The sequence below is a fragment of the Populus euphratica genome, unplaced genomic scaffold, assembly GCF_000495115.2.
Source record: "Populus euphratica unplaced genomic scaffold, PopEup_1.0 scaffold1049.1, whole genome shotgun sequence".
NCBI classification, from domain to species: domain Eukaryota; kingdom Viridiplantae; phylum Streptophyta; class Magnoliopsida; order Malpighiales; family Salicaceae; genus Populus; species Populus euphratica.
Genome location: NW_011500906.1, coordinates 13,496 through 41,360, shown reverse-complemented (window position 1 = coordinate 41,360; position 27,865 = coordinate 13,496). Strand labels below are relative to the sequence as shown.

Here is a 27,865-nt window from a genome sequence, read left to right as displayed (position 1 = left end):
GATAAAGTCTTGAAATAAACACATTATTAATGTAAGCATTTTTCATTCCTAAAATCTATAGTTTTTTTTTTAATTTGTTCAATATATTTTATTATTTGTATTGCCATAATAATTGAATACTTTTTTAATATTAATTGTTAGTGTTGATTTTACTTTTTAAAATTTTCTTTGTTTTAGCTATTGTTATTTTTGTTGTGTTTTTTGTTTTGGTGTGTTTTTATAATGGAGATAAAGTCTTGAAATAAACACATTATTAAGGAAAGCATTTTTCATTACTCAAGTTTATAGTTTTTTTTTTAATTTGTTCAATATATTTTATTGTTTGTATTTCCATAATAATTAAATTCTTTATTGAATTTTAATTGTTGTTGTTGAATTTACCTTGTAATTAGTAATTGAATATATGGGAATAAATTTAATTATTTTATCTCAATTTCACTCTATTATTGCATGATATATGTTTAATTATTTCCATTAATTTTAATTACTATTTGTATAGATGTTAGGTTATATACAAAATTCTTGAATGGGGTCAATTAATTATGGCTATTGTCAATATTTATAGGTTTGAAAGCTTTGAGTAGTCTCCAGTATAGGGGAGGTGCTGCCGAATTTATTTTTTTTTAACAATCAAATTTAATTATGTAATTATTTGTATAAAATTATATAGATACGTAGAACAAAATCAACAGCTCGTCGCTCTCACATAGGGTCGCAGCTAATTCTTCAAGTAGCGAGGATAAGATATCCTTGGGTGCTAATCAAGAAGAGACACTTGCACCATCTACCGATGTTGCCTTTACCTCTTCCAACGCGGTTTCACAGCGTAGAGGCAGTGTGTTTTCATAGCGAAATCAATTCATCCGCATGTATGAGGCATAGTGAAAGGACAACCTTTCAATGTAAGTTTGTTTCGGTTTTTTTTTTTGTTTTTTTAATTATAACATAATTAATCAATATTTCATTAATTTAATTTATTTTCAGATTCATAAACATTGAGGTTGCCCAAGTAATATCATCAGTAATTAAATCATCAATGGAGATTTCATTATTTCAATGGAGTCAGGTATTTAGATATCCTGAATGGATACCAAATATTGATGCATGATTTGACAAATGTGAGGTTGGTATTAATTTTTAATTTTTACCTTATTTTTAATAAATATTTAATATAATTGTAGATAAATTATTATTTTTATTTTAAATAAATTATTTATACACAGCAAAAATTCAAGAGGGATAACGCGTTTGACAATGTTATGAAGAGGGTGTGGGAAAACTACACGGCAACTAGGTAACATTGAAACCAATGCAATAATTTTTTTTTAAAAAAATTATGTTTTAAAATCTAATTTGTCACTATGAAAGTAAGTTGCATGATTTTTGTATGAAACATTAAAAAAGGTTAAAAAATGCGAGAAATAACAGTCTCCAAGCTTGGAACAACATGGCAGTTTGGAGGGATTTCAAACCACTATACATCCCGGGAGATATATGACCGTAATATATTGAGCACGTGATGTCTTAGAGGTTCACATAACTCTCACAATCTGGTGCTGGCAACAAGAACCAGCAAATTTATAATTCGACTATAGCGCACACCGGCAGCTCTGTTTTGTTTGTTGCACATGCGAAACAAATGATAAAATTAATTTAATTAAAATATATCGTTAAATAATTTTTTGTTACTAAATTAATTTTTTTTCTTACAGGCTACGTCTCTTAGATGTGAGCCGAGCCCAATAGAGTTGTTTGTAGAGATGCATGTGCAAAGTCAAGACTGTCAAAAATGAGTGCAACAGTTCGTTGACAACCACACACAATACTTTGTAGTTTGTTCATTCAACCATTTTATTTTTTAAGTTATTATTTTTATTGAATTGAATATGATAATTTCTTTTTATTTATTTTCAAGAGACCTATAATAGCCGATTGAGGAAGAGATATTGGGACGATCCTTTGACCCATCCAGATTTCAATCCAAATTTGTGGATGGAGGTAGGATCATGTGGTTGACCCGATAAAAATCGAGTGTATGGGCTCTCCAACACTACAACAGAGAACTTGCATGTAACCCGTAGTGTCTCAACCGTTGGAAGCTCCCAATCAGTATCAAGCATCCAATCTAAGAAGTTTGTGGCCTTACAACAACACATGACTCATCTCACCGAAAAATACGAGCAACTATATATTGGTGAATTATGAACAAAACACAGCTCACACAGCTCATCTTACTAAGAAATAAGAGCAACTCTCGGTGAAATATGAACTATTTTGTCAAATGGTCATAAACATAACATTACAAAGTAGTGATACATGTGCGGCTCCTTTTTGGCCGTATGGTCCTAGTAACAACCAGCCTCCTTCTCCACCACCATGTGCTAATTTAATATTTTTTTAGAAACACATTAAATTTGTAATGAATATTATTTAACTTTATTTTTTATTTTTGATGTTTAATAAAATTTTATTTGCATAATTGGTTTTTTTACTATTAATTTATATTATTTTATATTATTTATTCTAAATAAGTTTTTAAAAAAAAATTAAAAATCCCCACCAATGGATTTACAGACAGATATAGTCCATCGGCATTTTAAAAAGAATTGAAAAATATTTACTAGAAATGTCACAATCATAGTTCGTCGGCATTTTACAAAGAATTGAAAAATATTTACTAGAAATACCACAATCACCGACGTCTTCACAAACGGATGGAGTTTGTCGGTATTTCACTAAGAGCTGAAAAATATTTACTGGATATGCCACTATCACCAACAGAATAAATTCATCGATATATTTCTAGTGGGAATTTTTTTTACGTATATTTTTTATCTACAAAACCATTGGAAATATTTTTTTTTAACCGATAGAGTTAACGATAGAATGTGGGATTATCGACGAAAGGTATAACGACGGACATTTTTTACCGGTAATTTAAACGGTAAAAAATTTACCGATGGGGTCTGAATCTCACATCAATGGATCCGGTTCATCGATAAAACTGTAAAATCTTATAGTAATTTAGCAAATCCTCTTTTTTTTTAAACGTGATGGATTTAACAACATTAAAGTTTTCTTTATCAAAACTTAATTACCAGAAGACCGCAGAAGCAATTGTGTTATATACATGTAAAAATGACGCAGAGAATAAAACATGGGGTCATTAAATTTTAATGTTACAACCGTAACATTACATTACAAGTAATAAAGAAAAAATATTTTATAAAAATATAAATAATAGAAAAACACTTCAATTATTTATATAAAAGTTATAAAAATCAACCTAACTAAAGAATTTAAAACTATAACTAAAAAAAACTACTTCTGGATTAATTTTGAGAAATCTAATGTTCGATATTGACTTAATTTAGCTTGTAGAATCATTTAACTAAATTTAAACCTGATTATTATTGTAATTTTCAATAATTAAATCTTGTATTATTGTGATTTTCATCAGTTTTCATATATGATATATCTAGTTTTTTTTAGGGGCTTTGCCATGTCTAATTAGGCTATAAACATGTTTACAATGCATTACACGTGTGTGTGTGTGTGTGTGTGTGTGTGTGTGTGTGTGTGTAAAGGACTCGTGATATTGGCTAGGGCAACTGCTCTATTGTAGTTGAAATATTAGACTCCAAGAGGGTACGTAGTATCTTGGAGGATTTAAGTTTCATGCGCGCGTATTATCAACGATGGATCTTGACGTTAAAAATATAAAGTAGACATATCTTTCTTGTTTTCATTGCTATTAGAAAAGAACGACTTCCATGAATATATATCTTTGGAGCTTTATTTGAACAAACTAACACCATGAACGATGTCTCTAGCTTATTGCTTCCGCATGAGCACTTCACCTTGACAAGTGATCACCATGACTACTATCAACCAGTTACGAAAAACTGTGGCCTGTTTGACAACTATTAACAATTTCCAGTACATTTCAAATGCTTTATCCACCATTAATAGGTGAAAAGACCATGCTTTCAAGCATATCCTGGTGTCCAAGGCACGACGTGGTTCAGCCACTGTTCTGTTTATCTGTGACGTTTTGGTGGTGATGGGCTTGAATTAGATAGTTATTATTCTTCTTGTTTACAATTTGTATAGCCTGTGAAAAACAGGAAACTTTTGCTCAATTTTTTTTTTTAAATCTCTTTAGAGTGCACTGTAACTTTTCTTGCTTGCTCCATTAATTTCACCAGTACCATAGGATCGCATAATATATATTCTCGTCGTTATTTAATTTTCTGTTATTACGAAATTTTGAAGGAAGCAAGTTGGAAGGACCACCGAATAAAATTGTTCCCACCTCACCGTCTAGCTTCTTTAAATTAACCAACCACAATATAATACTAAGTGGTAGCTAGCTCAGATGAACAACATCATCACTACTGCAGCAAAACCCATTATAATCTCTCCTCCAGATAACTTGGTGATCTTTGCTGCATCACTGCTGCTTGCAGCTTCCTTTGAACCCGATTTTGAACTGGTATCAGGGGCTGAAATAGAGGAGGATGATCAAGTTGAAGTGGAGGCAGAACTTGGTGGTGAATCTGTAGATGAGGTTGTAGTAGTGGAATCTGACGAGCGTGCTTCTTTAAAGATCTTTGCTTCTGGGGAGTCTGGGGGAAGGTTTAATATAGCTGCAAACGTCATCGAAACAGCAATCATCAACATCATCATTACATTGAAAGAGTAAAACTTCAACGCCCAAGACCTTACAAATTTCTCATTCCATACATATCTATGGGCATATACTTAAAAACTCCTTTAATATATGCTCTCAAAAAAATAAATATTGTTACCTATCCACACACACACACACACACACACACACATATATATATATATAGAAAAAACAAAAGAATAACGTTCTGGGACAACCGGAGACTTGGGCATCGATATTGCAAACAGATGGCAGTAGTTAGATGACCTGCGTAATTACATGGTGAATTATTTTTTGTGTAAAATATATTAAAAGAATTAAGATTTTAAAGTGTTATCTACAAAACTATACCAAACTATACCTAAGAATCTTGAGTTTGACTATAACACTTGACTCAAAAGTAATATTTATAATATTAATAATAACATTAAACTTGCATAACCCAAGTTTAAATGGGTTTGGCTACAATATCAGACCCAATAACCTTGGATGTAGGTTTGACTCTAAGATCGTGTCATAAAAGTGTGATAATTAAATAAATTAAGAAAAAACATAGGAAAAAAAACCAACATGAAGAAAATAACTAATGAAAAACAAGAAAAAAAAATATGAATTAACTAGGTTAACCCTTCAAACCAGATTAACCCGTCAAACAGTAGATTCATGTCGTGAAAGTTTAATAACTAAAAAGAAATAACAGCTTAACCCCGAATCAATTGGGCTAACCTATCAAACCCGAGATCTATGTCATGAGAGTTTGATAACTAAATAGAGAAAAAAAAATTAACACTAACAAACTAAAATTAATGAAAAACATTAATTAAAAAAGAAAAAAACAAAATATATCGATCTTTTCACTATGGACTGTACTCTGTAGTTCGCAGTCAGAGCCATAAAAAAGCGAAAAAAAATAAAAAAACTAAGTTACAAGAAAAAAAACCTATAGCAAGAAAAAAAATTAATGAAGAAAAAGAAAAAAATCTAAATTAACTGGGTAACTCGTCAAATCTGAGATCCATATCGAAAGTTTAATAATTAAATAAAAAGAATTTTAATATCAACAAACTAAATTAAAAAATTAATTAAAAAGGGAAAAACAAAGAAGAAAAAACCTATACGGTGAAAAAAACTAATGAAAAAAATAAAAAGAATCTGAATTAATTGGGTTAACCTGTCAAACATGATATCCATGTCATGAAATTCTTATAACTAAATAGAAAAACAATTTAACATAAACAAATAAAATTAAAAAAAAAATTATTTAAAAATTTAAAAAATAAAAATAAACAAAAGGCATCAGCTTTTTCACTATGGACTGCAGTGTGCAGTCTAGAGTCAAGGGTATAAAAACAACAAAAAAACCAAAAATAAACTAAAGACATCAGTCGATAACTAAATAAAAAAATTAATATTAATGAACTAAAATAAACAAAAAAATATTAATTAGAAAAAAAGACCTGTAAGAAGAAAAAACTAATAAAGAAAAATGAAAAAAAGTCTAAATTAACTATTTTAACTTGTTAAACCTGAAATCCGTATCATGAAAGTCTAATAACTAAATAGAAAAAAATTTAACATCGATAAAATAAATTAAAAATAATTGAAAAGAAAAAAAGAAGGCATCAACCTTTTTATCATGAACTCCACTATGCAGTCCACAATAAAAGGTATAAAAAGAAAAAAACTAAAAAACTAAAGACATTAACCTTTTTACAGTAGACTGCATACAATATTAAAAGAAAAAATTAGAAGAAAAAACTAATTAAAAAAATCTGAATCAACTGCGTTAACCTATCAAATCAGGTTAACCCATTAAACCTGGAATCCTTGTTATGAAAGTGTGATAACTAAATAAAAATAAATAATAATATTAGTGAACTAAATTAAAAAAAAAAAGATTAACTAAAAAGGAAAAAGCAAAGAGAAAAAAAACTAATGAAGAAAAAGAAAAAAACTGAATCATCTGGATTAACCCGTCAAATTTGAGATTCGTGTCATAAAAGTCTGATAATTAAATAAAAAAATTTAATATTAAAAAAGGTAATTAAAAAAATAATTAAAAACAAAAAAAAAAGCCAAAAAAATTAAAAGCATCAACTTTTTTACTGCGGATTGCACTGTGCAGTCCATAGTAAAAGGCTTAAAAAGGGAAAAAAAGAAGGAAAAAAAACAAAGGCATACCCACGGGTTAATTTTTTTTCATGCATAAAAAATATAAAAAGGCTAAGATATAAGAGTATTAGATCTTTTTGTAAAGATATACCCAAAAACCTTGGGTCTAACTGTAATGCTTAACCCAAGAGTAATATTAATAATAATATTAAAATTATATTACTCAAGTTTAAGTGAATCTAGCTGCAACATCATATCCAAGATCCTTGAATGTGGGTCTGGCTGCAAGGTCGTATCATAAAAGTGTAATAATTAAATAGATTAATTAAAAAAACAAAGAAAAAAACCAACGTAAAGAAAAAAAACTAATGAAGAAAAAGATAAAAAATTGAAATAACTGAGTTAACCCTTCAAACCAAGTTAACTCATGAAACTTAGGATTCACGTCATGAAAGTTTGATAACTAAATAGAAAAAAAAAATTAACAGGTTAACTTAGAATTAACTCAGTTAACCTATGATACCAGATTAACCTGTCAAACTCAGGATATGTGTCTTGAAAGTCTAATAACTAAATAGAAAAAAACTTAATATTAACACATTAAACTAAACAGAAAAAAGTTAATAAAAAAGCAAAAAAAGAGAACTCCAGGTTACCTTATCAAACCAGATTAAACTATTAAACCTGAGATCCATATCATAAAAGTCTAATAGCTAAATAAAAAAAATTATTAACAAAAAAAACTAAAAAAAATAGACCCGTCAAACCTGGGATATGTGTCATGAAAGTTTGATAATTAAATAGAAAGAAATTTAACATTAAAAAATTAAAGTAAACAAAAAAAATTAATTAAAAAGAAAAAAGCAAAAAAAACTCCAAGTTAACTCATTAAACTAGATTAACCTATTAAACCCGAGATCTGTGTCATGAAAGTCTGATAACTAAATAAAAAAATTGACATTAACAAAAGAAAAGGACAAAAAAAATAAACAAGTTAACCCATAATTAACTGGGTTAACTCGTAAAATCAGGTTAACCCGTGAAACTTGGAATATGTGTCATGAAAGTCTGATAATTAAATAGAAAAAAATTTAACATTAATAAACTAAAATTAATTAAAAAATTAATTAAAAAAAAGCAAAAAAAATTATAGGCTAACTAGTGAAACCAAGTTAATCTGTTAAATTTGCAATCAGTATCATGAAAAACTGATAATTAAATAAAAAAATTAATATTAACAAACTAAATTTAAAAAAAATAAACAAAGAAAGAAGCAAAAAAAAAAACAAAAAAAAAGCTTGAAAAACAAAAAATAAAACAGCTTAAAAAAAAGAAAAAAAAAACAGTATTTTACTATGGAGTACTAGAGTGAAAAGCTCACCAGTTTTAGTTTTTGTTTTATTTACGTGGGTGTCCAAGTCAGCTTGCGCGCACCATGATTAATCTCATGGTCCACTAAGCATGTAAGGCATTGCAAAGGTGATAGGCGTGCACAGTAAAGTTCGAACCCGGGTGCAGAAAAAGGGAACAAATCCCTCCGACTGCTAGGCTAAGACCCCAATTACGTTTTAGTTTTTTTTTAATTTAAACAGTGAGAGTGGTGTCGACAGGGAAACCATGGAGGGGATCAGTGCTCTCTTTAATGAGAACACAAAACACTTAGGCTTGATGGCTTTCACTTTTTGGGTGTCTTGACAACACTTCGGCGTTGGCTTCTTGGCAGTGCCACTCACAAAAGGAATGCAAGCTGCAAGGTTTCCGAGCTGGTCTGCACATTCCTTCTCATCCTCATGCAATGTTGCCGTTGGTATCATTACCAGTGAGGCAACTACAACGCAAAATACTTTGGCCATTTTTCTTGTCTTTTTTTGTTCCTTCTTCTGTCAATCTACTTGCTCGTTCCTCCTGGGCTTTTAGGTCTCCTGTTTCCCTTCACTTTTTTGCTGTTTCTTCTTTGGCTTAATTATGCAAGGAGTCACCCTAGTTACCTAGTATTACTATTTATTAACATGCCCATATCTTTTATTTTAATAATGTGAGCCACTCTTTTTTGAACCTGGTGAATTCTACAGACTACAGTGGCTTCGTTCTATAATTGGAAGGAAATTTACTAGGCATGTAATGGTTACCGCAAGTAGATTTTTTTATACTTATATTTTATCTGTAAAATATTTAAATATTTATAAATTATTTATCGGTTTTTGGATATTCAATATATATTTATTATCTACCATTATTTATTAATTAATAAAAAATAAAATTATATATATATATATATTTGAAGCATGTATATGTATATTAAATGATAAAATAATAAATATTATATATATGTGTGTGTGTATTTTATGTTAATATTAAGGAGTGTATATACTATATTGTATTAAAAAAATCTAAATATTTTACAAATATATTTATATAATATAAATATATACTTTGAATTAAATTCAAGCAGGTTTCAAACTACTCATTCAGGTTGGATGAGGTCAAAATCTATTGAATTAAATTATCTTTCCTGAATCCCCCGTGAGCTACTCTAATTTTCATTTAAAATATACTAATTTTTATTTGTGTTAAATCGAAAAAGATTAACTTAGATAAGGAGTTGAAAAAAAAAGCTGGTCCAAACTCTCAGCGATACACTCCCTAACAAAGGCAGGCATCCTAATGCCTAGTTCAAGTTGAATTTCTAAGTATTTGTGAGGAAGTGTCATTTTACTTGTGTCAAGTTGAATTTCATTGATGAGAGGGAAAGTCAGGTGGAGTGCAATACAGATATGGAGATGCCGTGAGGGACGGGATTTCATATGTCAAGAAAAATGCAAAGTCACTGACAATTGACTGAGTTTTTCGGGATCATGCAGGAGATGGTGGTAGATGGGATCCATCTTCTCCGCCCACTCCCCCCAAAAAAAAGCATAAAAAATTCAGATCATTCAAATACGAGCTTTGCATCAGGTAGTTACGGCATATAGGGATCGGCTTCCCAAAAATCTTGTGTTTTCCGGGCCTAGGGCTGTTTAACCCTCCGTCAAAATAGAAGAAAACAAAAACTTTTTTGGGCAACGCTGATTGTATCATCTAGATCATGTTTATTTACTGAAATATAATTTTTAAGAAATTATTTTTTAAATTTTTTATATTTATTTATTATTAAAAAAATTGTTTAACAGAAAATATTTTCCGGTTAACAAAAAATATTTTTCAGTCAATGATTAAAGAAAATGAATTTTAAAAAAACAAGGGTGACAATAAAGATATAATATAAATTAGAGGGTAACTAAAAATTTTCAATTAAAGAGATAAATTGAAAAGAAAATGAATTTTAACAAAAGAAAAATAAATTAAAAGAATTAGGGCCAACTGAAAAAAAAAATATATAAACTGTGATTGAAGAATGAAATTGAATACTTATAAAACTTTAATAAAAGAGTTAAGAAAAAAATAGAAATTAAAATAATTAGGATCGAATTGAAAAAAAAAATATATAATAAATTAAAATTGAATGACTAAATTAAAAAAAAAAATTATAAAAAGACCAAGAACAAAAATTAAAAATCAAAAAAATAAAAAAAAAAGAAATAAAAAGAGAAATAATTGTTGACAACAAACCATCCATAATACATCATCATATGAAATGAAGCCTAAACACTTAAGTTACATTTTATTTTTATCATCATTGCTCAATTTCATTTTATACATTTTATTTTATTTGAATAATTTCTCTATTTAGACATAATTTTAAATATTTCATTGCTTTATTCAAAATTTAGAATGCTAATTAAAATTAATCCCTTTTTATGATGTCAAAAAAGGAGATATAAATATGTATTGGGACATGTGGTTACTTATCTTGGTTTTTATTGTTTTCATTGATCTTGCATTTGAGTGTTGGTGTTGATGAATTCTTTCATGTTAGTTCAATAAGCACATAGTACAAATTAAAAAAGTGAGATGTAATATATTTTTTATTTGCATATTAAACTTGAAAAAGTATTAATGATTTTCTATCATAAAATAAAATATAAGAATATCGGTCCAAGGGTATTTATTCATTGTTGATAATTTTGACAAATCAAACCTTTAATTGGTTACTAATAAGTTCAAAATAAATTCATTATTATTTATATAATCTAAGGATAATTGATATGTCTTCAAACAAAACTTTTAGTCCAAATGAGAGATATTTTTTTATTCAATATTAGTCTTAAGTGTTAATTTAGTATAACTCAAATCTTTTTAGAAACAAATTTAACTCTTGAAACTAAATTAAAATAACCCTTACAATTTAGCCCTAAAATACCTTGAAATATTTGATTTTCTTACGTAAAAAGTCTAAGACCTCTAGTAACAATTTCCAAGGCCTCTAGTAAACAATATGGTGAGTGGTAAACCAATTAATCATACTAGATATAAATTTTGAAAAGAAATGGTAAACTAGATAACCATGTCGGATACAATATCTCTAGACAAATAGTATATATACTAGATGATTTTATCCTTTGTACACTTGCATGAGCTTTTCACTTGTGTGCGAGTGTGCAAGAGTTGTACCTCATCAAGATTAGAGTTACCTTACCAATATTTGAATTCAAGATGATCTTTTCATCTTTTTACCTTCTAGTACCAACAAGCAACACAATTATTTTAAATTCTTCAAATCATGTGGCTTGAACTAACAAGATTGCCTAACTTCGTATAATTTGAAATTTATAAGCGGCTAGTTAGTAACATTGTTTTTTATAACTAGGTATTTCCTTTCATCTTTACAACTGGATGCAATACTCTTCCTACTTTGTTCATACCTTTGATTATTTTCATATTGGCTGCACCCCACAACACTTCACCTAAAAGAATACGATAATATCCTTACAAAAGACTTGAGATTTTTCTACTTTGAAATCTAACCGTTTGAGTATTCAGTTGTGTGTTTGTGAACTCGTGTTAGGTTTCAATCTTAGCTTGAGCCCATGAAAAGGTCATGAATCATGGATCAAACATTTAGCATCCACGTCCAACACTGCTAACTTTGAGAGGTGAAGGACAGCTTCCACCACGGAAACTCCTAATGAAGATTGCCCTCAAAGAACCGCCAGGAAAATTGGTCAAAAGAGAGATGCCAAAAATTTCACACAAAAAAATCACCTCAACTATATATAGAAAATAGAGAGATATGCCGAAAAAATTTACAAAGATGTCTCTCTTTACAGGTTACAAGAAAAAATCCCCTTAATTTATCTTGGAAAAAGCAAATGCCACCCCAGTGGGAGTATACATGTAGGTAACAACAAAGCTGTACAGTGAGCTATACAAAACGGTATGTGATGCTGTGTAAATTACTTGGTCAAGACCTCCACCTGGGTGCTATATAAGCTGATCGTGATTTCCATTTGAGTCAGAAGGGCTTGGAGCACGTGGTCGTCCTTGAGGAGGTTGTGGAGGAGCTGCAAGGGCATAAGTCAGTCTTGATGAAGAATTCTCAATGAGACCTGCAACTCCTGCTGCGGCTGACTGAGCACTTGAAGGAAGGAAGAGATCATGTTTCTGGTCTTTATAGGCACTCCAAACCTGCAAAATGGACAGAGAACCACCAGCAATATTTTTATCTCGCGAAAAAGTACAGGCTTAAAGACATCAGGGGCAGCTTAATGAATAATATGCACCATAATACCCAAGGAAGTTTAGGATAATGAATGATTGAAATCTTATGAATAAGACACTCGAAGGTATCCACAAACCAGGAGATGCAACGCAAAAAATAAAATGGGAAAAAAAAAACAAACCATGTTAGTACTTACATCAGAAGCATTTAATATATCACGCACTTTATTGCAGTGTGCTCCTTCTGTTGCAAAAGCATGTAAAACCTAGACCAAGATAAGTCATATCACAAAACTTTAGAAATCAAAGGAGAAGGCATGAAACAACCTCGTAAGCATGAAAAGAAAAGGCTCTCTTCCATATATATTTCCATAATTATATCTGCTAAGGTTTACAATATCTAAGAACTACTAGCAACAATGAAGCATAATCCAGCTGGGTCTTTTCATGTGACCCAACTTCTATTCTTTTTTAATGAAGCAACCATTTTTTGAAGTAAGACTAAAGAGATTTAGAACATCTAAACAGAATCCAAAAATACATGGGTGATATTTAGTAAATGACACAGGAGATTCAATAAAATTAATTGGCAAGTATTGAGATGAAAAATAATAATTTAGAAGAACATCAACCAAAAAGCCTTCAAGGAGGACAGGAGAAAATGAAAATAAGAACTATGATCATGAACATTTTAACCTCAATTGCTAGCACTCTGCCAATAGATGCTTCAGATTCATTCCACTTCATCTGAGAGCACAGTCCATTTCTTCCCCCAGCCCTCCAGTCAAGAAGCCCAAGAAGTACTTCAACAAGACCAACCCTGAATTATTAAAACAATTTATTCTGACATCAGAAATATATTTTTGGAACTTCTACATAATCAGTGAGGCATTTTATAAAAGTTTAGTTTCTGCAAAAGAAAGTCTTGATCCAACTACCCAAAACATCATAATGTTGAAACCAATGATTTTCCCCAAATTTTAGAAGATTCATATGATAATTGCATCTCAAAAAACATGTTGTCATCAGCCTTTCAACTTTACAAAGGGGAGAAGGATTGAAAGCTAGAGTTCAATGTCCTTACTCCTTCTCCCTTTGTAATTATTCTTTTTCATATATTTTGGAATAAATTTGATGTCTTCCCATTGCATCCTCCTGAAATTAGATCCAACAAGATGTCTAATTCTGGAGTCATGTTTTCTACATTGCACAGGCTTACTGAATTCTGAAACCATGGAACATAAAACTATTTCTAAATTCAACAGCTGCACAATAATAGAAATTGTGGTTTATGCTGTTCACAATTTTACTATAATTCACAAGCATGAAACACACGAGCACGTATCTGCCAAGGTATGGATCTCACCCCAGTGGAAACACAGAAAGATTATGGATTGATTAACAGATCTTGTACCTCCTGTTAAAAAGAAAAGGGAGAAAAGAAATTTACTTAAGTCCTTGTGCAACCAAAGCATCCCGGGCACGATTCCCAGCGGCCACAACACGTTTTAATGTCTCAAGAGCAAGTATGCTTCCACCTTGCCATCCTATAGCTTTCATCAAAAGTGGGACAACCTGAATACCAAATATTAACAGAGTAAACAGAGATCCAGAATAGGTAATTATAATGGAGCAGTAACATATTGAGACGAACAAAAATGAGACATACATGTACATGTACAAGCTCAGATAAACACAAATAAGTGCAAAACGCATAAATATGCCAGCACAACTTATAAGGCACACCAAGCCAGAGGGGAAATAGGCATTGAACAGAATAATACTTGTATGAAAGTGGAATCAGAAATGCTAAACATCCATTGGGATTTGATCGACTAAACTTCAAAATTCCCAAAGCCTTTAAACATGGGGAAAAAAATCCACATACACATGGATGCGGGACATAAATAAGGAATTTTGAGCCTGTTTGGTCCAAGCTGTAGCTATTGTGTTGTAATTGTCCTGTGAGATTAAATATATTACATTATTTGGTAATGAATGTTGCATCTTGCTTGGACTAAAATCACTTAACAGTTTGACAATCTATTATTAAGAGGGAAAAAAAACCATTAATGATGAAACTCAATTTTAAAATGTTTTAAGAAATAAAAATAGGTTACATGGAAATGCAAATTCTATCATCGAACAAAAAAATATATGAAAAATATAAGGAAAAAAAAAGAAACAAGAACAATAAAATTATGATTTTTTAAATAAATAGAAATACTATATAATTGAATTAAGGTATGTGCACTGCATAGTATTTTTTTTTAGTATAGTATTTTTGTTAGTAAGATTTTTTTAAGGTTATTTGTATCTTTAAATAAAATAAGAGAGCCTTCCATCCAAACAAGCATCCCTTCCAAAGCCTTTTTTAAGTGAAAGTCAATAAGTCTTTAAGTGTAACCACCTTCTACTTCTAATGGTCAACCAATAAAGTGTTAAAAAATCCCTATCAAACACTTATTTGGCCCCTTTGATTGCTTTGCTTATAAGCAACGCGGGTAAAAGCTAGGGCAACGAGAGGCCAAACAAGTTCTTCATTTGTTGTTCAAGATGCAGTAACTTTGATGATTAAACTAGAGAATTTTTTGCAATTTATTATCATTAAAGATAATATTTATCAGGATTCTTAATTCCTAGATGGTCTGGGTAACTATGGTTTCTTGGTGTCTATATAATATCCAAATTTTGTGTATAACTAGCAGACCACGAGTACAACAAGTTAAGGGATAGTTGAAAATTGTTTCTTCTATCTTCTTCTGACCCTCTTCTATAGAGCTTTTCTCTATGTTTTTCTGTCCTCTTCTATAGGGTTTTCTACCTCTTATTCAGTTATCCCTCTCCTATATGGAATTCTTCAACTGCACATTCAGCAGACCTTAGCATGACAAGGACTTGCACTAAAAGAATCAGTTTTATACCAGAAGCATTTAATCAATGTCTTGTGTGCTTAGCCAAAGAGAAGAGAGAACCAAATGATTTGCCTCAATGTCTTGTGTGCTTAGCCAAAGAAAGAGAAGAGAGAACCAAATGATTTGCCTCAAGAAACCAACTTAATTTAACCTATCTGAAGACAAGAATATTACACTCAACTGCACATTAAGCACACCATATCATGACAAGGACTTGAACTATGAGAATCAGTTTTATAAGCATTAAATCAATGTCTGTGTGTTAGCTAAAGAAAGAAGAAAGAACTAATGATTTTCCTCAAGAAACCAACTTTATTAACTATATGAAAAGAGAATATTACAAAATGTACCTGAGGAGTTCCTACACTAGTTGCTGCCATAGCTTCAGCACATGTTGTACTCGCTGCAAGTTGATGAAGAACACGCAAACAACTGAGGCGCACTCGTTCTTGAAGAGTTTGAGCGGGCGGACTTGATCCGTCATCAGATTCATATGCTTTGTCTACATAGTTGCCATTTTTCACCTCATCTGATGCCATTGTTTCTCTTCTTCCTTCATATGCCACAGCAGCCACAAGTTTTGGCACATATCCTAGATATCCAACATGATCAGCAAGTGCAGGGTGCACTCGCAGTAGTGAAACCAAAGCAGCAGAAAGAAGCAAAGGAAGTTCGGGATCAACAGTTTGTGTGTCGTAATGAGTGGCAGCAATGGATGACAAATATTGATCAAGTAACCCTTCCAAGAATCTCTTAGGATTTCTAAGAGGAAATTTGGGATCCTTCAAGAACAGCCTGACATAGATTCCACCAACCTGCATGACCATGAAACTGTGAATTTCCTGCAGAATATTCAGTATAATATGGAGATGGCATCTATCACATGGTACCTGCGGCTCATCTCTCATTTCTTGCTGTCCTGAAGCCTGCTCAGGTACATCCCAATCAACAAGACGACCTTTCATCTGCTCACGGTACAAGTCTGATGCCATAGTAGCAATTTGTGCAGACAAAGATGACGCCATTGCTGGTGTCCATACAAGCTCTGGAGTCTCTGTTGTCTGCTCTAAAGCAGATACAACTGCCTCACCAGAGCCTTCCCTGATAACTGCAACAAGGCCATCTGGAAGAAACCTTGCCAGTGTTATAGCAACTCTAGGCCCATGCATTGGCTGGCCAACAAGCTTCCCCAATAAGGAAGCAGCTGCTGCTCTCTGTTGTAAGGGAATATCTTCTGCACCCCATAATTTATATAATCAATGAAATGTGACTTCAAAATAAACAAACAAGTGGGTGTAAGAAAAAAATCATTACTTTGCAAAGGCAACAGAAGTTCAAGAATGTACACCACTCCACCATGTTTGGCAGCTGCCCAAGCAAGTTCTGGAGTGCTTGCCAAAGCATATAGAACATGAAGAGCCCCTTCACGGCAACTTGGAGAATAGTGTAGCATTTGTAGTAAGAGAAGAAGGCTAGATCCATCTGCAACCATAGCCTCCAAGCAAGGAGCATATGTCGTCAAAAGAGACAGCACAGCCAGGCAAAGTTGAGGGATATTGCTTTTTGATGCAATAGAAACAGAAAAGCACCCAAAGAGAGGAAATAGCTTCTCTTTGGAAGAGAATATAGACGCCAAATTTGGATAACTTGTCAGTAAGTTCTGTCAGTTAAGAGAGAGTCAGGCACATATGATTAATAACAACCATAACATAAAAGTCAATAATGTACCTTCAGTGAAGTCAATCCAAATTGAAAGTTCTTAACCAGATCCAATTCTCCTTTATCTGTAGATTTTCCATCAGAGACTGCCATGGAATCATCAGTTACAAGTTGTCCATTCACTAATACATCTGAAGTATCACTTATAACCTCAGATGTTTGAGGGGATGAGCTGCTCGGATTAAGAATATTCTGAACATCGGAATCTATAGAAAGTTGATTATTCACTAGAAAAGATATGAAATCAATTAGAGCAACACAGAATGCTTCTGGTTCACTGATCTCAAAGTCTGGCTGATCATTATAAACTCTCAAGTAAACATTGCCAACAAATAGTTCTTTGGACAGTGCCTCGTATAAAAACGCATGTGAATCTTTCATGTCGTATGAACCATCAGGACCCTGGCTTGCGCGTTGCTGATCCACAAATTTCAGCAGCTCTGCCCGAGTTGTAGAGTTCCAGATAATCTATACCACAGATTTAATAAAAACATAAATATTGATCATAGAAAACAGAATAAGACAAAAAAAAAAACTTCACCGAAACTAATGACTAAATATTCTTTAGAACATTCATAACTCTGAACATTTCTTTTCCTTAAAAATTGACACCAATTACCTCTGGAGACTCCAAGTTTGTGTTTAATTTGATCAATAAGTCTTTTGGTAATTGATCTTTCAGCATGCTTGCGAGCTTAGGAGTTAGCAAAGCTCTGAGGGCATCAGCAGCAGTTGCATTATAAGGCGTTGAGCTCCCTTCTGTGCACAAACCACTAAGCCTTGACAAAGCCTGGGATGCTCTAACAGCATGCATATTTTTTGCAATTTGAACACTAGAACCTACACCAAGTGACTCTGTCTTATCAGAGTCCTCAGCAGTTGAGTCATACTGAAGCAATAATGGAAAAAGGTACCTAAAAAGAAACCAATTTGACATATAAGAATGTATACTTTTAACATTTCAATGTTTAAAATGAATACATTAGCTGCATGAACAGTAAAATCCATATCACCCCTCATTCAGTTTTTATTTTTTCTTTTTGGTTGACTGAAAAATAAACCCTCAATTCAGTTAAAGAGACAGGGAATTGGCCATCTGATATCACGATCTATCGCATTAGCTTGACAATCTCCTTTAAATCCCTCTTACAAAAAAAAAGTCTAGTTTCATCCTTCTTTTTTCAACACCACAATTTTTAATGCATAGTGACAACTAGAATCAGGTTCATCATGCAGCACAGTGATCGGGTGACATTGATGATTATTATGTAGATGAAAAATTGTATAATAACTTATCACCTGATACAAAAAAAAATAAAAAAAAAATAAAAAACAAGAGTTCCACCACAGAATTCTAGCAGAATGTTGGAAGTGGATTTGGTAACAGCATATGAAGAAATTTAGTCAAGTGAAGCAAGGAATTCAGCATGTAGAACCAAATTAAACATCATTATAATCAATAAAGTATATTTTTGTTTTGGGGGGCAAGGGGGTTAGGTCAAAGGACAGTGAAATTAAAAGCAAAAATAGTGATATTGCCATGTAATTAGTATGACATGGAAAACAACCTTCCTGGGTGCTCATCAGGTATGCATGATTAAAAAAATAGAATGATCAATGCACGTCACAAGCAGGAAAATCAAGAGAAGGCATGAATAAAGTGAAAATAAAATCAGATAGTATAGCTCAAGAAATTTATATATTAAAGGGTGCCGGCAAGTGCTAATAAATATCTAGTCAAGTTGCAGTAGTGTAAGGTGTGTGTGTGTCCTGTAATTCAGAGGACTTACCAAAGCACGCCAGCCCTTAACAAGGCATCCTGTAATTCAGAGGACACAGAAACATGGGCGATAGTCTGGAGCGCAGCATCCACAGCTTCAGGTACAAGCTCAAGTTCAGTGCAGTGCACAATATCCTCAACTAGTCCAGAAAATTGAAGCATCTCAGATCTGGCACTCTCAAACCGACTCAAGACAGAAAAGGTCCGCATCACATTTGTAACAATGATAGCAGATGGTTCACTTGCAGGAGTAGTTGGCTGAACTACAAACATGCAACGGCAGAGAAGAGTTGCAACAAGTTGTATCCCACCATCCCTTACAAGCTCCTCGCCATTTAATGAAGAGGAAGCACACCTAAATATCCATAGTAGTAGAAAGAAGTAATGCTAGTTAAAATATCTTTGTAAGTCTATTAGAAGCAATTCAAGAAACAGTAAAAAATGCAACTGGGATATTTACGTCAGCCAAATAAGCTCTGATGCTGCAACAAGTAAAGGAGCTCTATCAGCAGAAAGGAAATTGTTATCATCTTGGTCCACTGTAACGGCATTAAGCAACATGGGGTAGCCAGCATATTTAAAAGGCTCCAGCACATCTCCATATCGTCTGTATAAAATACATTGTCCCTTCAATAAAAGTAGTAATCTCCAAGGCTGAGGACCTTGCAACCCTTGCATTGTGGCCTATAAACAGTAAATAAGTCAACGCGTAAGATGTGTGAAACATTCATATCAAGTTGCAAATTTCAGTAGACATGTGTGCAGACTAACTGAAAACATTAAAAAAAAAACTTCAGAAAAAATAAGGAAAAACAAAGCAAAGACACAAAAATGAATGATTTTGATCTTATGACTTAAAGATTTTAGTACAAATATAAATATTATATGGAATCAACTCTTCAGTCGCTAAGTAATAGAACATAAAATATTCAGTTTGTTCATATAACATCAGAAATCTAAAGGGTGCAATATTCACATTGTACAATCATGCATAATAAAGTATTTTCTAGTTACAGTATACCTGAAGTCGCTCATAAGCTTTTTGCACAGCAAGAAACTTCTCCCTCCCCTCAGGGTTTTTGTCAGGATGATATTTCATTGCAAGTTTCCTATATTGCCTCTTGAGCTTTTCTTCATCAATGTTCTCAATCTGCCTTGTTATGTTAGTTGTGTCCTCAGAAGAATACTTCCTTTTGGCTTCATCATTTGATACATCTTCCAGGGATATCTCTAATATTCTGCAAGCTTCCTCTTCTGAAAGATCCATAGGTCTTCGTGTTAACTCTTCACGCCACATTACCAGTAATGACTGCAAAAACTCAACATGTTCAACAATTGGCCAATTCGGAAAGCGAATCTCATCACAGAGGTTCCGAAGGTAATAACGGTGACACCACATTTCATCCCTTAACTCTGGGTACGTCACTGGTGGCATTGGAGCATACTCGTATAAAGAATGACAGTGCTGTGACAATTTATGGGGAAAATCACCAAGATGTTGCAAAACCTGTAGAAGAAAAGTACAGGATAAATGCAAGTTTTAAAATGCCCTCCATAAGGGTAGCCAACTTGAGACCTTGACATCAACAAAAAAGCAATGAGCTGCACACTGTATTTGCCTCATTTGGAGTTTCAAAAATACCTGACGGATCAAATTTTCAGCACGCATTTTGTGAGTCCAGACAATCTCTGGTGTATCAGAATCAGAAATCATTGCTGCTGCAAATGCAGATGGACCACTACGCTCCAGTACATACAGCAAGGATTCGGGTAAAAGCCCACCCAACACACTGCGTTTTGCAAGAGGCAATGACGAGGAAACTGCAGCTTCTTCCCCACCATGGAATGCTTGATGGACATGAGTTGCATAAAAGAGTTGTGCGATGGAGAGGAGATTGGATCCAGGGTACGCCAGGCAAAAATAAAATGCACCGGTGCTGTAAAGACGTACCATTGCCTTGGGATTTCTGGTAACGATGGCCTTCAGCAAAGCTGCAGCAGCCTCCACAATACTCGGTTCCCCAGAAAGCATAGCCTTTATTCAGAAAAATAAAAAATTGGTATGGATAGTACAATTCACTCTAGCAGTAGCTAATGCATGAGGCAATGCTTTCACTGATGAACATAAAATATCCAGGGACATCAGATAAAATGATATAGAAGTTTGGTTTATCTTTGCCTTTTTCCTTTTTCTTTTTCTTTTTCTTTTTCTTTTTTTTTTTTTCGTGTCAAGACACGAGGTCAAAGTACTACTTACTCCCTCTTCCATGCTTGGCACAGTGCCTGCAACAAGACTAAAAGCCCACTGTACCGTGCTTATAAAATGAAAACCAACATCAACTAACTTAGAAACATAAACCTTTAAATCAAATCTCAGGATAAAGGTATATTTATTGAAAATTTAACTGTTGAAGATAGAAAGAATGGGAAAAAAGACAAGTGACTTCTTTGTTCTTTATCATACACAAGCATCTCTAAAACATGTTCCCCTAGTCTAAAGACTCGGAAACTTGAAAAACAAACATGCCAATCCAATCAAATATTCTCAGTATTAATTACCCTCCAAATGCATCAAAGATGGTAGTCTGTACCAACAAGAACTCAACATTCAGGGATGAAAAGATAGCTCTGAAAATTACCTGTGCAATATGAGGAAGGCAGCGGGGACTAGACAAGATCCGCTTAACCCTTGGGGTTGGAGTAACTATTTCTCCAGCATCATCTAGATCTGAATGAGCAGATACCATGAAATGTAATATGGATAATGCTGCATCCCCTACCTGGATACAGTATCCACCAATTATCAGGTAACAATAAGAATATAATATATGAGGGAAAAACATATGCAAAGTGGGAATTGATGGAAAGCAAACAAAGGGAACAAACGGCAAAATCTTTTAAATGCATGAATGTTGCATATGCATGTCCTTTTGTTTTTGAAAGATTTATGACCAAGAAAAACAAAAAACAAATCAGATAAAGTCAGTGTAATGCAAGCAGCAGTTATCTAGCTCAAATTCATATGCAGCCTAACAAAAAAATAGGGATGGTAATTCAGCACCACAGGCTATATTTCTTAAATGCAACAAAATATGTCAGTTTTAAATGATTTTGATACTCATTTGTAAGCACCAAATTTACCAAAACATGCACACATGCACCCTCAATTAAGCCCTCAAAATTGTCATTCCAAAACAAATAATTGCAAATGCTATTTTACAACTAACACAAATAAACTGAGCAATTAGGGGTTACATGCATGGAAGAATTTGACCAAACAAGTACTCAACAGCCAAACAAGAAAGCAACATAGAAAAGTGATCATTTTAATAATGAGGTAGAAACAAAAGAAAAACAACAGCAACCACGATGAAGATCCCCATCAATCCCACACCGGAAATGACACCTACCTGAAATGACGTGAGGACAGGAACACGAGTAGCTAATGCCCAACGAAGTTCACGGATATCACGCAATTTCTTCCACTCTAACATACCAGATGCCCAGCACTTAGTTGACCAATCAATGTCTTTCTTCGACCAGCACCTTCTAATAGCATCCTTCTCCAAGGGTCCAATTTCTGTGCCATTGTTGTCAATATACATCCATTCTTTAAGTGGCTCCATGAAAGCGGTAGCAGCTAATAAATTAGATTGTAAAGGAATAGAAGTCCTTTCTGAAGCTTCATGAACCACTGTCAGAAGATCAACAGCCAAAACACACCCCCCAACCAAAACACAAGCCTCCACATTAGATAAAACCTTCATTAAAACCTGCACATGTATTAAATATAGATAACCAATTATTTTTTGGATAAATGCAAGTCTCAGATTCAGCCCCTTCCCCCGCCCCTCTCAAATAAAGGAAACAAGATTCTCTCAACACCAAAAACCAAACAAACATGGAAGCAGAAGCAGTCATCCCAAGTTGATCCAATGATAGTTATTGGTGCTAAAACATCTAAGGAACATAGATGACAAGATGAACTATCAAATAGCATTACATAAACTCACGCAACTTAACAAATACAAAAATCAATCATAATATACCTTTAGAAGAAGAAGAAGACGGTGCCTCAAAGCTCTGTCATCTGTTCTATCCAAGAGAACTGTAACATGGGCAGTACCCTCAAACGAACCTATAGTACTGAAATGCTGTTCATAGACAATTGCCATTGCTCTTGCACAAAGCTCCCTAACTGAAGAGCCTCCCCCTCCCCCAAAACCATCTAATCTTCCCATATCACACCAATCATCAGATGCACCCAATTCATCAGGAACAGTGCCATCTACTGTAAGTCCTATGTCTGCATCACATAAGAACCGATGGTAGAGTGCCCTAAAGAAAGCTACTGGATCACGCAGTGGAAAATCCTGAGCCCTGCCATTGCTGCTACTGTCAAGCAGCAAACGCAGATAATATTGCCCTACACAAACTTCTTTGGACAAACTAGGATAACTGACAGAAAACTCAGTATAGTTCCAAGATATCTGTGGTGTGCTATCTTGCCCAGCCATCACATCTGCTGTCACCCCTCCTGGAATAATATCCTCAGATCGCGCCTTCTCAGCATCTAGTTTATTAACCTCAGCCTTCAATGCCTCCCTCAGCTCTTGCCTTGTGCGCTCATTCCAGATTAAATCAGCACGATTATGATCGAGGCTAAAAGCTCGCCAAAATTCATGCCAATTACAAAGCAGCCGACCAGAACCCACAGGTGTATTCTTCACAACAACCTGTGCAGGAGATGGAAGGTCTGTATTCTGAACACCAGACCCGCATGCATCAGAGTCAACTGAATTTGAGGCATTTGGTTCTGACTCCCCGTGCATATTTGTCATCCGTGCATCTGCTGAAGCAATGATAGGTGAATGATCAGTTTGCGGATATCCTGTAGAGGCAACATCATTAGTCAAATTTTCAATGGCATGAGCAGCTGATGACTGTCCAGAATTTGCATCTAGAGAAGATTTTTTATAGTTATCTGATCCTTTAAAAGCACCAGCATTTATCTGCCTCATGGGATCACCAACTTCATAATTATTAACAGGAGGCAAGGAATGCTCTTGAGAGGCAATTCCTCTCCCAGCACGACCTTTCCTCTGCTGAAGTAAGCGCCTCTGTCTTCTACTGATTAATGTTCCTTCTCGATTGTCTTCTTCAAGTTGAGCTTCATCAGATCGTGTGTGCAGATAAGCAACATGGCCAGGAGGCAAAACTCTAGATAACAGATCCAGAGCTGGTTGATAGGAATCTGCCCAAAGAGCAACAAGCTGTCGACTAACTTCACGTCGCTCACCTGCAGGACTGAAAAATGCATGTGATAAGTGCCTCAGTAAAGCACCATCACGTAAAGCAGCATCACGCATAGACTCTGCTGCAATTGCATCCTCTTCTGCAATTGTGCGCATGATCACAGCAACTATTTCCCTTACACTTTCAGCAGGATGCCCAAACAACGAAAATAATTCCCTTACACTGTCAGCAGGATGCCCAAACAACGAAAATAAGCGTCGGCGCAAACCAGCTACTTGGCGCAACAATTCAACAAAAACTGTGTATTGAGTAGTTTCACCATGTGGTTCGCATATCATAGCCTCAAGAACTTCAACAACAGCCATTGACAGTAGAGGTGATATAGACATAGGTTTCAATCTGTTGATGAGGATGACAACATAACCATTATGAGCAAACAAAACAGATTTTGCATGCATTATAGTGGCATGTTTCTCTCCTTTAGAATCTGCTAATAAACTTGCATCTCCAGTGCCACCACCAATGAGAGCTGTGACCAGCCCTGCAGCTTCAGCAGCAACGCCCTCAGAACCATTTCTAAGTAAACCCATTATTCTTCCGACAGCAGCAGGAAAAGACATCACATGTGAAGCTGCACTTCTTGAAGCCAATAATCTACGTAAACAAGCAATGAAACCCATCACTGTTGCAGCTGCTTTGGAAGAAGGTGGAGGCAGCGGAGGAGACTCTGGAGGAAGATTTGGTGTAGCTGGAAGCATTGTGATCAAGGCCATCAAAGTTACCTCCGGCACATCAATGTTAATAGGAACACCACTATATGGAATACAAGCATTGAACTCCCTTATTCTACGCCACAATTTAGCTCTTGAACCAGGAATCGAACCACCTTCAGCTACAGCATCTTTAGCAGCTGCAGCTAAGTGTTTCAAATGCAAGGATGTACTTTCCACATCAGCAATTTGACGTTGTGACCCTGATAGTAAATGGACCCTCCCACAAGGTGGATCAATACGATGACCAGGCATTGTCAGCCTTGGTAATACAGCTACTGGGCGCTGTCCCTGCACAAGTATACTCAAAAGATCAACCACAACACCACATTAAACTTTCCTGTTGAGTGCACATGCCATGCCCACTGATAAGCTTGAAAGTTTATCAAATTGGAATCATGCATATAAACTTTTACACTAAGTAACCTATCCACATCCAACAGGAACAGATACCTACTTCTGTTTGCAAAATATCCCGAACTGCAGCTAGTAAGCTATCCCGAGATGTGCTTGCATAGACCTGTAGCCATGAAACACACATTAGGAACTTTCCACCAAGAGAATATAAAATTTCAATAGGAAGCCAAGCGATGCTCACATGGATGGGGCACCCATCATTGAACTCAATGGCAAACATTTGGGGCTCCTCAGCAAATCGTACAAGGGAACTTACAGCGGACAAAGGACGAACAATAACAACCTGAATGCATCTAATGAAGATACTCAGCATTTGATACAATTCTATCAAGGATGCCATACTTTTATACCACCATGCACATTAACTTAAGTAAATGTGAAATAAAACTCACTCATTTGGTACAAATTGTTAACAGCTGATGCATAAGACCAACCTTAATGGATGCAAAAATTATCAGCATTGCCCACAACACCTCACTCAAATTGTAGTTAAAATTTTTCATCAACTTACTTCATAGTTATCATGGCGCCTTTCAACGAGTGAAACCTTTGTTAAAATGAGTTGACGAGAGACAGCATCGCCATGCTCTCCAAGTCCCCCTTTTGGACCAACTCCCAAACTCAATCCAGGAACATTTAAAGTTCCATGAGCAGCAGAACGCAACCTTGTCACAGACCAATGCCCAAATGGGGTCTCCTTTTCTCCAATTGCTTCTTTTGCTATAATTTGAAAATAAAGAGACATAGATAAATTAAGAGAAACAACAAAGAAAAAACAGATGAAGAAATCATAGACATGAAAAAATAGTAATGGTGTAATTTTAATAATAAGATACCCCTTCGATTTAAATACTCTTCTGCACTCAGGGATTGAGAACTCTCCACTGATAGTGAGACCCCAACCGTGGACTTGGCAGTTTTAGTCTGCAAAAGCACACTCAATAAATGATCTCTGGTGTATTTCGCATCTTAAAGAAAGGGAAGCTATGGAGCAAAAGGGAACTTCACACAATACACTGAAGCACTACAAATACATATAAGAATGAAATCATAAAGTAATGTTTATACCAAGTTTGAAATAATTGCAGCATTCGTGGTTCCTGAAGCAGCTTGGAAAGCTTTGGATTTTCTGCCATATGAAGGGCAGAGAACAAAACCTCCATGGTCACCACCTTTATTTCCATATGCATCAGCAAGAAGCATGATTGCTGGCGAACTCATGTCTCTAAAATCTAAACACCAGCGAAGGTCTCCAGATTTTAACTCAATCAGCTCAACTCCAACACAAGTAATTTTCATTTTCTGCATTTGAACAAAGAATAAAATATCCATTTATTAAATCATAAAATTTCACAAACTAGCGTATCAAAATTAGAAACTTGAGAACTCTAGATGAATATTTTGCTAGAAATCATATAAAGTAATCTCACAGGAGTAATAGCTAAATACATACATGTGTGTGTGGGTGTGTGGGTGTGTGTGGTTGCTCAATCAAAATTGACGGAAAGAAAAGAGTGGCTTACGAAAAGAACCCAGTCTTTAGGCTTTCTCCTGAGGTGCAAAACCGGGAATTCAGCAACAGGAGCAAGCCTATTCCATCGAATCCGATGCAGCTCAGTCAAAATGCTAGCTCTAAACTTAGACGAGAACTTAATCGCCTTGAATTTACCTTTACCATCAGTCCTCACACTCAAATTAAACTCACTAGAATTCTCATCTCTTCCAATAATTGCCGAAGCGCTCTCGAAATCAGCGCCAGCGTCGTAAGAATTAGTTACAGAGAGCGTGTTCGGGTCTAAGGTGATAATCGAAACATTAGAAATACAAAGAATCCTCTTGTACCGCCCACGCCACGAATGTTTTACCACCAGGTAGCGTGCAAGGTACTCAGGCTCTTCTTGAAGAGGAGGGGTAGAGATGGAAGAAGAAGAAGAAGAAGATGTGGATTCCATAACCGGACGGTTGCGATCGTGACGAGTGACGGATTGTTGTTGTTCTAGATAATAGAGCGTGTGAGCGCGAGGGACATTGTTAGAACGGAGAAAGAAGAATAGCCCCACGCCGGCTTCGGTGTGAGACCGGGACTGATTCGCACCCAGTTTAAGGCCGTGATTGCCAATTCGATTTTCCGATTGGATCGATCACCGATACTTTTCCTGTACCTAACAAGAATTCTATTACCATGGAAACTTTTGTTAATTTAAATCAGCTTTAGAATTTGAGGTTAGATCTCAAATTCTCAAAAGTTGATAGAAGGTTTTTTTTTTTTTTTTTTGACAGCTAGGAGGAAGAAGACGAGAAAGGAAGAAATGGAGCTCGTGCTTTGATATTGTTTTGGAGAAACCTTATCTGGTCCCTTATCTATATGGTTTTTATCATTTGGGTACCAATTCAAAACCTATTATCAACTAGGTCTCCAATATTTTATATCTTTTTCAATTGAAAAATGATTTTCAATTTATAAAAAAACTTTTCACACCAGTCTTTTTAAAATCCTGTTAATATTATAATAATAGTTATTTTTTAAAGTAATTTTATTTAAAAATATATTAAAATAATATTTTTTATTTTTTAAAATTATTTTAATATGAAAATATTAAAAAAAAATTAAATAAATAAATTTAAA

The 27,865-nt window shown here is 34.2% G+C and overlaps 1 protein-coding gene across 1 annotated transcript; it reads right to left on the bottom strand.

The window, feature by feature from the left end:
• Nucleotides 1–11,907: 11,907 nt before the first annotated feature.
• GRV2 (DNAJ heat shock N-terminal domain-containing protein) lies at nucleotides 11,908–27,547 on the bottom strand. Its single transcript, XM_011014255.1, has 22 exons — nucleotides 26,763–27,547; nucleotides 26,308–26,541; nucleotides 26,076–26,163; nucleotides 25,751–25,959; nucleotides 25,421–25,522; nucleotides 25,280–25,342; nucleotides 22,846–25,113; nucleotides 22,207–22,569; nucleotides 21,436–21,576; nucleotides 20,439–20,831; nucleotides 19,818–20,303; nucleotides 19,257–19,480; nucleotides 18,807–19,151; nucleotides 17,636–17,930; nucleotides 17,026–17,484; nucleotides 16,612–16,957; nucleotides 16,188–16,531; nucleotides 15,648–16,112; nucleotides 13,833–13,957; nucleotides 13,079–13,202; nucleotides 12,580–12,648; nucleotides 11,908–12,349 (listed from the first exon to the last, which is right to left on the bottom strand). The coding sequence occupies exons 1-22, from the start codon at nucleotides 27,189–27,191 to the stop codon at nucleotides 12,146–12,148; spliced, it is 7,776 nt and encodes a 2,591-aa protein (XP_011012557.1). The 5' UTR covers nucleotides 27,192–27,547; the 3' UTR covers nucleotides 11,908–12,145.
• Between the last annotated feature and the right edge of the window lie 318 nt (nucleotides 27,548–27,865).

Excerpts from the sequence above, each read along its gene's own strand:
- GRV2 (XM_011014255.1), bottom strand. The coding sequence starts at position 27,191 with ATGGAATCCACATCTTCTTCTTCTTCTTCTTCCATCTCTACCCCTCCT. Across the intron at positions 26,542-26,762 it reads CTAAAGACTGGGTTCTTTTC|AAAATGAAAATTACTTGTGT; the intron begins GTAAGCCACTCT and ends GTTCAAATGCAG. Across the intron at positions 25,523-25,750 it reads GGCGCCATGATAACTATGAA|GTTGTTATTGTTCGTCCTTT; the intron begins GTAAGTTGATGA and ends AGATGCATTCAG.